This window comes from Ictalurus furcatus, chromosome 1 (assembly GCF_023375685.1).
Source record: "Ictalurus furcatus strain D&B chromosome 1, Billie_1.0, whole genome shotgun sequence".
NCBI lineage: Eukaryota > Metazoa > Chordata > Actinopteri > Siluriformes > Ictaluridae > Ictalurus > Ictalurus furcatus.
In genome coordinates this window covers 8,062,071-8,073,461 of record NC_071255.1, presented here as the reverse complement: position 1 = coordinate 8,073,461, position 11,391 = coordinate 8,062,071, and the positions used below count along the sequence as shown (strand labels likewise).

Here is an 11,391-nt window from a genome sequence, read left to right as displayed (position 1 = left end):
GAATCGGCAATAAGGCTCAGAAAAGTTTTGCTTGAGGCTGAGGGAAACATCAAAACATCCAATAAAAAAAGATTTAAAATAAATAAATAAATAGTGTCAGTCATCCATCACAAATTTTAAAATGGGAGACAAAGTGTGGAGGCAAAATGTGAGAACCAGAAGCGAAAAGGCGGTAAACTTGAGGCAAACTACCTGGGCCCCTTCACCAGAATACCATTGGAAGGTAAGAGTGCTGACCTTGAGAATGACACGGGTGTCAAGGCACAGAAAATTAACATTGACCATTTGATGCCCCATGTTTAAGACATACAACTATAAACAAAAGTATAATTGTGGGTGAGATCAGGAAAAAACAAAACATACCTTAAACATCAAGTGCCAGCTAGGGAAGATGAGGCTGCCTGAAGGGTTACTACATACCCCCCACTTTAGTAAAAATGTGAGTGTACGAGTTTCTTAATTTGTGATTTGTAGAATAGGATTTGTGCATATGTAACGGTTGTGCTGTGGGAGAGAGGAAAATGAATCTACAAGTACAAATTCCACTGTCACATGTGCTCAGTTGTTTTGCTCCAATAATACCCTCATATGATATACTCCTGATAATGTTTTCCCACAACCAAGTCTGCATAAGACACATATTTACAAATAAATAAACAACCCAGCTCCAGACTGGTGTGTAAAATAATAGTTCATATAAAGCATTTTAATTATTATACTGTATTTTCTGTTCGCTCTCATGGCTCCATCATGGTGTTTTGTCTCTCCCTGGTGTTCACTAGAGGCACTAGAGCACTTGTATTCAACGATAGCCTGAACTAAACCATAATGATCCAGGTTTTTTTTTTTTTTTTTTTTTTTGCATTAAAATACTGACTATCGTTATGTTATGGCTTCAGAAATGCTTTAAAAGAGTTAGTTGTTGCCAGCTGACCTCCATTAACCTTCCTATGCCAATAATTAACACACCCTTTGGGAATCCATGTGAGGAGCAGTACACACAGGAGAAAAACACTGCTATGGATCAACAGGCCTATTATTAACATTGACAATGCCACAGCGTAAATAAGTGCACAATTATCAGACCGCTGGGGAAACATTCTTATTTAAAGATAAAAATTGACCTTAAAAAAATGAATATAAAACAAAAAAAAATAAATCTGGTGTCATATTTAAGTTATACGTCAAAAAGGGAAAGATTGGACACAGGTTCTTCATAGCAAGTCTTTTAAGAACCAGCATGTAAGAGCCCAGTACTGTAGGCACTTCGGATGTTACTTCAAACCTTAAACTCTGCTTTGATGAACACCAGGACACTGAATCCGGTGTCCCATAAAATTCATTTGCACAATTTTTCGCAGGTGATGTTTGTTGAGAGCTTTTCGCCGTATTCATGGAGACACATGAATCAAACAGGGCTTTGGCTGAATGCGAATTGTGATGTCATGACGTGTCTTGGCCCAAATCTGCAAAAAATCTGTGGTAATTTTTAAAAATAGCAAACTCCTCCGAATATTGTAGCATTTCCTTTATTTTGCGTTAATTACTGGAGGGACTGGATAATATTCTCATGACCAGGAAGCCCATTTAAACCAACATTATTTGCAGCCAGCACCCATCAGAACAGGGAACATTCACTTCTGTGCATTCCTGCACTGGATTAGTACATACAGCACGCAAATACATCTAAACAAACATGCATCACCACAGGACATGATCTCATAAGGTTCATTAATCCAATGTGATTTTAAGATCAATGATCTGTGGCAGTCAACACTAGACTCCTTGTCTAGTTTCATGTCATCAAATAGATGTTCTTACCAAAAAACATTTTGAGACCTTTAATATTCGGTACATGTCACAAGTCCCTGTGAAGGACTTGTTACTATAGAAATGCTAACATTAAAACAAGTGCATTAATATGAACCTGTGAATCACAGCTGGCTGCAGTTGTAGAAAGTTAATCAACACCTAAGAATCAAGAATTCAACAATGCTGTGGTATAAGGAAATATACCTGCCTTATAGCATGCTGTCCATATGGAATGCTGGCTTGCACAATAAATATAGCAAAGCCTTGTATTCATTTTTTTTTTAAATGTTCAGTCCTGAAATCTAATTACCGGTGGTTAATCCAGGCCTCAGGATGGATGGTGAGCTTGATAATTAGCTCCTGGTGGAATGAGGTTATGCTGACAGCAAGACATTAAACTCTGCATAGCAGTGTGCCTCCAAACTGGTGCTGACAATCCTGGTTTATTCTAGTGCTGTGACCATTAGAGGGCACTGTTCCACCAAGAGTCATCTCCGCAGTCACGACTATCAAAACAGCAGTGCTGACCTTAAAGTACATTCTAACTACCATTCAATAAAGACAAAAAGCCTGCCAAAAAATTTAAACAAATTTGAAACAGACAATTATGGAAGGGGGAAACTGGCAGTCTTACTCCACGCTCGGGGACGGAGACACAAGACGTGACTGATGTAACCTTTCTGCTGGCCAATGCCAACTTTGAACTGCCTGCCTGAATTTCATAGCAACTGAAGCACCTTCAAGCATGTCAAGAGCAAAAGGATTGATTTTAAGGGAGGTAAAAGATATCCAAGATATTTTGATATTTTTTTATTTTTAAGTTGACAAAGTTGAGGGGGGGAAAAATTCAGATTCCCACAAGTCCTTGCACAGTCCTCCCAAATAACCTTGTTATGGAAGAATCCTTATAACCACAGATCACACAAAACAGAGTTCAAGTTCTCAAAGTTTATTTTACATTTCAAGACTTCTTGCTTGCAGCTGCAACCTGGAAGAGAGAGACAAGCCAGTTAAGTGTGTGCCATAAGACATCCGCAACAAAAAGACATTTACAGGAGCACAAAAATGCTTATTCAGCAACAAAGAACGACAGCTGCTGTGACACAGTGCTAACAGCTGGCTTCTGTGCTCCGTCAGCCATCTTTTCAGGTAAACATGGTATGGTTTTCAGTCAAATCACTCATCTGACTAAAACAGTGACCTCAAGAAATAGTTCAAAACCATAGCAATAAACTAAGTTGCCCACCGGTCACCCTGTCATCAGGGATTGAGCAGATGCACATACATAACCGAACTCTCTTCTCATGCCTCTGGAGATCAGAGTGAGCACGACTCTAAAGCAAAAAGTGCAGCGCTATGTGATGCGCCCCAGAAATCAGGTTAGCTTATCTGAATTCAGCTCATTATGGAGATCAGGCGGAACAAAGCGCTGCCATTCGGCTGCTCAGCCAGCATGAAATTCAATCGACTTGTTTACTTCCTGCAGCCCTGGACTGTCATAGCACAGTGATGGGCAATGCCATGCCAAACAGCAGCTTGAGCTGTTGGGGGTGGGCTGTTCCTGATGTTTCTTTAAGACTGCTTCTTTACAGTCATTGCAACACTGTTACTGTTGTCTGCTGAAACTTTCAGCGACGCCCTAGCACACCCGGCTTAAGGGTTTTCAAGTGATGGATGACTGCAGAATTCAGGTCATCATTCCTAATGCGCGTCTGGACTGAATCTTAGATGAATACTGATGTGCCAATTGGATTTCCGTCACCTCAGGAAACCTGCAGTTTCTCATTACTGGGTTTAACGGTCCATGGGGTTCTGAAACGTTGACCCTCTGGTTATGGCACAGGAGATTCTGTATTTATGGTTTAAAAACTTGGCCAGCTTGGCTAGTTTTGATCATGCTAACCAAAATAATGTTCAAGGTTTGTTCGTTACCTGGCCAGCGATTCTGTCCAGGTCCCTGGTGCCCTGTGGGGTGAGTCTGCGGCCACTGTGAGGAGAAAAGAGTCAACTGGGTTAAAAAGCTCGCTCAAGCCTCACACTCAAAAGGTCAGGTTTTAATCCTTCAAATCAAAACATATATCCAAGTCTACTCACCCGTTGGGGTCCTTCTCAACCATCTTAAGAGCCTCCAGGGCCTGAAGCACTTTGCGAGCCACATTCTTGGAGCCCACACTGAAGTGAGAGGGGCACACGCCGTTCCTCTTACGACCTCCATAGATCTTGATCATGGAGCCTACGCCGACACCACCACGCAGGTAAAGGTGACGTACTGTGGACGCTGAGAAGAGAAATGGGGAAAAGCTTTAGCACCGGAAGAGCACAAACCATGTGATTAGGTAAACCACACTCATTCAGTTCCAGCTTTGGGGGAAAAGTAGCCACCATTTACTACAGCCAGGGGCATGGTCATTAACAAAGTCATTTTATAACTACTAGCCACTGAAGACTAAAAGTGAGATGTAAACAATTAGATATTCCACCAAGAGATGTTTGGTGTCTAAAGTCTGCATCTAAGTTTTTTCCCCAGTACAGCATCAAGGCTAATGTAGTTGAAGAGTACAGGGAGATTACTGTTTTCAGCAGAACATTGTCCAAATTACACCTGCCTCAAAAGACAATGTTTGGCAAAGTAATACTATTTGTAACCATGATGCTTTACAAGCATAAATAGGTGTCAAGTAGAAAATTACATTTACAACTGTAATTGGAATTGTATCTTTCAATTCACTTCTGACATACAATTTTGCCTTTAATATCTCTAAATCCTTCCCTGAGGCATGACAGCAAACTATGCACTACTAAAGAAAAATATACCAGCCTCAAAGTGACTACCTCCATCTAGCACACAACGTACTGCATTTTTATAAACAATTCCAGAAATAAATTAAATGACTCATTAACGTATGTAGCTTTTGTATGCTACAAATGTATGGTGTTCTGCACTACCTCTTTCAACATAATCTCTGGCACAGAAGGGAATAAGTGTCAATATGAAAACCTCTAGAAGCTACATAAGCTTCATTAGACTAGACACCAGTAGAAAGTTCACACTCCAAACATACCTTCCACAGATCAACTACATCTGTATTGAGGGAGCAATTATGTAAAATTAAATTAGTGACCCAATTTTCAATTTAAACACATTGTACAGTGCCAAACAGCTCTGCAAATTATGCGTGATCCTGCAGTTTGTACTAAAGATTAATGTTTTGGCACGCGTTGCTATGCACATGCAGCCGTTTAGCGCGCTTTTTTTTTTTTTTAACTCAGTATCAAAGTAATGACGGTTTTAACTTTGGTTATGTACACACATTTCAACTGAAACACGATGCCTGGTTGAATGTTTTTCTATTTTGTATATTTTGCTACTTATCACTTGGTAAGTTTCAAGAAACAGCCTATTCTCACAGGTAACATCACATAATTAGAGTCAGATTAAGGACAGTTATGGTTTGGATTTGTTGGACTGTCATACTGATCGGTGGAAAAGCGGTAAATGCCAATCCTGCTTTGTCTGAAGCGGCAGAGCAGTTAAGGCTTCCTCGAAAGGCTTTCATATTGACATTTATTCCCTTCTGTGCCGGTGATTATCTTGAAAGAGGTACTGTAGAACATCATACATTCGTAGCATATAAAATCTACTTTAAAGAGAAACCAAGCTTGTTTAGAATGAATAACGCATTATGTGAAATCTCAAATATTGATTCGGCCCAAATTGTACCACAATTCACCCACATACAAATCAGTCTGTCAAACATGCCTGATTCTTCCATATGCCGCTTTTTCCTACGGTCAATATATTGCCAAGCCTCATGTCTAATAACTTGCAGACTTGCTTGTGTACTCTGCCTTTTCTGTTAAAGCTTGCGATTAAGTATAGTGTGAAGTAAAAAAAAAATAATTCCAAGGAACTGTAATTATAATTGGGAGTCACAGAACTAATGTAATCATATGAGTGATCAACTCTGGTGTGAGAAGTATTAGTGTGCAGGACACTACATGCATGACTAGAGTTTGAATATCGAGAAGCTTCGCATTTAAAGGCTTACACCAAGTAAGCATAAGCAATAAGTATTCACGACTAGAAAGTTTTTTTTTTTTTACCCCACTTCAGCAACACATGAATTTTAATTAAATACACAAACAACCGGTGTGATTCAACCTGTGCTGCATGTACAGAAAAAGCAATCAGAATTGAACACTTCAAAAGTTTATTCCTGTTTTAAGGATAAACAGTCAGTAAATATTCAAGTTTCAGTTACTTCTCTGAACAAAACCAGTGAGTTAACTGCACTTTATAGAAGGTGAATGAAGACTCACCAGCTCTGATGTAGAACCAGTTGTCATCACAGGGTGCCAGCTCCTTGTGCTTAGCCAACTTAACAATATCCACCCAGTCTGGCACCTTCAGCTTTCCTGACCTGGCACAGAACACACACTTTACTGTATTAACATAACCACAGTTTGTATATTTGTACAACATTTGTACCAAAACATGCTCAGAAAAGATGCACCATTTGTCTCGGTTATTGCACGTTGGAAGTGTAATTTAAAAGAAATACCTTTACATAAGCAGCTACAAATCTTCCACTATAAATTAAGCACAATAAGAAGCCTAAAGACCAACAAGATAACCGAAACAACCATTTCTCACAGAACACACTCAGGTGATGTTTACCAGACCGTGTACTTACCTGCTAAACAGGAATACTCCACATATCTTAATTCGATTGGTGTTTACTTCAAGAATGACTTTAGTCGGATTAAGGTCATCAATAATCACTGTTTACATGCTAGTCTCTTAATCAGAGTGCTGTCTTAATCAGGTTAATATTGGATTATTGACTATGTAAACATACTAACAAGACGTTTTTAAAATAATAAGTTACAGCTGTCCCTCTGATAAACTAATCCAATCAGGTTTGAGAAACAGGAATATATTGGGTGTAAAAAGTAGTTATAATTTGGACAGGAGTAAAATCAGATATCCCTTTCCAAACACACTGGGCAGAGTACAATCTGCTTTAAACACTTTCTCCGACTGAACCATATATTTAACTAAACACTATATGAAAGGTTAATAATCACAGAGACCAGTGACGATGCTGAACTGTATAAGGGTTAAATACTTACTTCTTCAGGAAGGCAGCCAGCGCCCGGACAAACTCCTGCTGGTTGACGTCTTTTACTGTTACACCACCGCCTGGCATCTGGAAATAAATACCAGATTAGATTTATTTACTGTAAAGCTGAGTGAAAATGGAAGTAAAGCCGGGCAACTGAGATAACGAGCTAGCTACTCGTCTCATCACTTCATGGTGCTTAGCTAGGTAGTTAGCTTAGCACGCTGTCCTCCTCACCTCACGTGTGAGTGCTAAAAACAGTATTGAGGCCAACAAGCATTCTCAAAAACTAAAAACGCACATTAAGAACAAAAGTGACACAATAAACGTACATTCTTGCCACAATATTTTCACAACTCGCTCACCACTTACTAGCTAACTAGAGCACTAGGCCTGTGCTAACTGCTAACGCACGGGCGCAGCCATTGAACGCAGGACTCGGTGTACACGCGTTTATTATATTATTTCAAAACTGAGCGTTATAGCGTGATTTCTCATGCAACGAGTCGTTAATTAATAATATAGGGAACTTTCGAAGCCGTTTTGTGCTCGTTTCTAGCACGATATGCTTAAAATACACATTTTAATCAGGGAGAGAAGCACACGTTAAGTTACCTTGCTTGCGGACAGCAAAAGAAAGAGGATAAAGCGGGGTTTCCCATTGGTGTTAACAGGGGCAAATCACGTTCGCTCTCGCGAGATTAGAAGCGCGGTATGCGCACCAGCCCGCAAATTTGTTCACGTCTGCGCATACAGGAAAAAGGAGTTCATTTTATTTGAATACAAATGGTTCTTACGCTTTTGTTCTCACATACACAGGGACCAATTTATTTTAAGCCTAAAATAAATTGCAAGGACACCCGCAATATAAATGTTCTTTACAAGCATAAGCTCACTGTTTAATTATTGTGCACATTCTTTAATTGTGAGCCATAGTGCTTTTTATTCCCGAACTTTCCACAGGGATATTAGTTCCAAGCTGACATTGTTTATAAACTTTTTTTATTTTATTATTATTTTTTTTTAGTTATTGAGGTTTGGATTAAACCCAGTGACCTGTGAAATGGGTTAATAACTATAAGAAGTCAGACATAAATCTAATAACTTTGGTAATAATGGGATGTCATCTCCACTGCTGAAACTAAATTTAAAAGTCACTGGTTATGCTTCATGGACCCCATTTTGACAAGCACTGATTTAATCTGTGGACAGAAAGTAAATATTGCAAAGGCAATACTTCAGCAAGTTGTGAGGATACTTAAATATTGCAAATAAAACAAAACAAAGAATTGAGACATTTGTGCCCTTAACACTTTTTTGTGATATAATTTTTTCTTTGCAGTTTGGCATTAAATTTCTCTTTGAGTTACACCTTTTCTTTTGAGGTTAGTGTATACCTTTTCCATCCATCCATCCATCTTCTACCGCTTACTCCTTTTCAGGGTCACGGGGAACCTGGAGCCTATCCCAGGGAGCATCGGGCACAAGGCAGGGAACACCCTGGACAGGGTGCCAGTCCATCGCAGGGCACAATCACATACACATTCACACACCCATTCATACACTACAGACACTTTAGACACGCCAATCAGCCTGCCATGCATGTCTTTGGACTGGGGGAGGAAATCGGAGTACCCGGAGGAAACCCCTGCAGCATGGGGAGAACATGCAAACTCCGCACACACATGGCCCCAGCGGGAATCAAACCCCAGACCCTGGAGGTGTGAGGCGAGCCACTAAGCCATCGTGTGCCCTGTATACCTGTTCTTATTTATTTATTTTTTTGTCCTTCTCATTGTTTGCTTTGAATTCTGTCCACTCTTTTGGGGCAGGGAATGCGTAGGGAGACATAAGATCAAAAGATGAATATGAGACAATAGATCGGAATTTCAGTTTCATTTCCTGATATTTACATCTGGATGTGTTAAATAACTTACAACATGGCACCTTTGGTGGCAGACCACTTATAGGAACAGATAGTCTTAAAGTAAATGAAAGTAAATAACACTTCATTTTTGGTTGCATATTCCTTGCTTGAAATTACTGCATCAGTAAAGACTTGTGAGTCTGTTCCAGAAGCAGCCATGCACTTTGGACTTTCCATCACTTTAGCAGAATTTAATCTTTGTTCCAGAACTTTTGTGGCTCATCTCTGTATTTTTTTGCAAATTCAAATCTGGCTTTCCGATTTGTACTGCTGGTGAAAGGTTTGCATCTTGTGGTATGGCCGCTATATTTCTTCTCTTGAAGTCAACTTCACACGGAGGATTGTGAAACCTTCACCCCTGTCCTGTTGAGATTGTTGGTGATGTCACTGACTGTTGTTTTTGGGGGTTTTCTTCTCAGCTCTCACAATGTTTCTGTCATCAGCTGTTGTTGTTTTCCTTGGCCAACCCATTCTGTGTCTGTTGCTCAGTACACCAGTGGTTTCCTTCTTTTTCAGGACATTCCAAATTGTTGTATTGACTGTGCCCAATGCTTGTGCAATGCCTCTGATTGATTTTCCCTCTTTTCTCAGCTTTAAAATGGCTTTTCTCCCATAGAGAGCTCTCTGATCTTCATGTTGGTTTATCCTTTTTAACAGCAAATGTAGTCTTCACAGGTGAAAATGAAGGCTAAAACCAAGAGTAGCTATTCAGGTCTATTTATTGTTTAAACAGTCAATCTAATAGGACACATCTGGGTAACAACAGACACCTGTCAGTCACATGTTCCAATAGTTTTACTTGCCTACAAATTGGGTGGTCTGATACAAAATGTTCTATGTCGTTTAACACATCTACATATAAATACTAGGAAATAAAAGCTGAAATTCTAAATCCTCTTCTCATATTCATCTTTTGATCTCAAACCCAAATGTCTTCAGTCTACAGCAACAAGAAATGAATTGGCCTTGCTGTTCCAATAATTTCGGAGGGACTGTATCTTTAAACACTTTGAACAGTTAAACAGCCACGTGCCACCTAATCATGTATATACAGAATGTGGTCTTGTGGGGTAGCAGTGGAGTGCCTCAGGATCATGGGTTCTCAAACTCTTTGCAAACAGGGGCCAATTTGAATTTGAAATAAATTGCACAGACCCCCTCAGTACCGATTTAGTTGAGCCAGAATGCATTTTATTCCTGAATTTTGCACAGAGTGCATTCGGGGCAAGTTGAAATTATTTATAGGCCTACTTTATGTGAGTTATTGAGGTTGAGATTAAACCCACTTAATTCAAGGGGCCTGACAAAAAGAACTCAATAATAAATTAAATAGCTTTGATTTGTGATTTATGCCACTCTGACAATGTAAAGCAATCATAGCTGCCCTAACTTGAGACCTATTGCTCAAGAGTTTAGCTATTATACCACCCATGGCTGGAACCAGCTTCCAGAAGAAGTAAGATGTGCCCAAACTCTAGCCACATTTAAAACCAGACCGAAAACACATCTGTATAGCCTCACATTTACTGACTGAACACTATTCAGCACTCTATTGATTGACCTAGATCATTTCAGCTCTATAACATTTCCCCTTTTTACCCATTACACTCATTTTTATTCTTTTTTTTATCTCCTGCTCTTCTGTTATATATATATATATATATATATATATATATATATATATATATATATATATATATATATATATATGAACAAGAAATTAATGTAAGAAATAAAAATTTTAAAATTTATATATATATATATATATATATACACACACACACACACACACACACACATATAATTTATTTTAATACCTTGTATTTTCTTTATCATCTTTCATTCTATTTATTGTAATGGATTCCCATACCAAAAATGATTGGACCCTTTGTAAGTGAACTAAAAAAAAAAACGAATGAGCATAATTTATCTCATGCTATCACTATCTTTTTTTAAAAATTTTTTTTTAAATAATACAAAACCATCTTCCACACACAACTTGGGAACTCTAACCAAGGATATTGCTTTTCTTCATTTTATTTAGGATGTTTGAACATTTTCTGTTCCTATAAACTTTTTGCAATTTTTCCCCAAAGTTGTGTTCAACAATTGTATTTTGTGTCTCATAGTCCCTGGGCTAATAAACACAGATATCTCAGGCTGCAGCCAGTTAGTAGACAATATAATAAAATGTTGGCGCAGGATTTAATTTCTGTGCTGGCACCTCTATTCATTACAGCAGCCCATTCTCCAGCATCAGGTTTTTTAATTTCCTACCAATATTCATTCACATATCATTAAGTGAAGCTCTATGTATTTGCTTCATCAAAATGTAACACAATTGTGAAGAATTCAGATGAAATGGGTGAGTAGGTCACTTAATATCCTCTGTGAAAATTAAACTTAAAAATTAAACTTAATATATATTTAATTATACCTTCACACACACACACACACGCACACACGCATACACACACACATGCACGCACACACACACACGCACACACACGCACACACACACATATACAC

The 11,391-nt window shown here is 38.7% G+C and overlaps 1 protein-coding gene across 1 annotated transcript; it reads right to left on the bottom strand.

The window, feature by feature from the left end:
- Positions 1–2,745: 2,745 nt before the first annotated feature.
- Positions 2,746–7,589, bottom strand: rps19 (ribosomal protein S19). The gene is made up of 6 exons (XM_053623156.1): positions 7,551–7,589; positions 6,946–7,022; positions 6,133–6,233; positions 3,907–4,090; positions 3,745–3,799; positions 2,746–2,800 (listed from the first exon to the last, which is right to left on the bottom strand). Exons 2-6 carry the CDS (start codon positions 7,020–7,022, stop codon positions 2,774–2,776), a joined length of 444 nt encoding a protein of 147 aa, XP_053479131.1. The 5' UTR covers positions 7,551–7,589; the 3' UTR covers positions 2,746–2,773.
- Positions 7,590–11,391: the final 3,802 nt, after the last annotated feature.

Excerpts from the sequence above, each read along its gene's own strand:
- rps19 (XM_053623156.1), bottom strand. The coding sequence starts at position 7,022 with ATGCCAGGCGGTGGTGTAACAGTAAAAGACGTCAACCAGCAGGAGTTT. Across the intron at positions 6,234-6,945 it reads CTGGCTGCCTTCCTGAAGAA|GTCAGGAAAGCTGAAGGTGC; the intron begins GTAAGTATTTAA and ends GTTCTGTGCCAG. Across the intron at positions 2,801-3,744 it reads TGGACAGAATCGCTGGCCAG|GTTGCAGCTGCAAGCAAGAA; the intron begins GTAACGAACAAA and ends TCTCTCTTCCAG.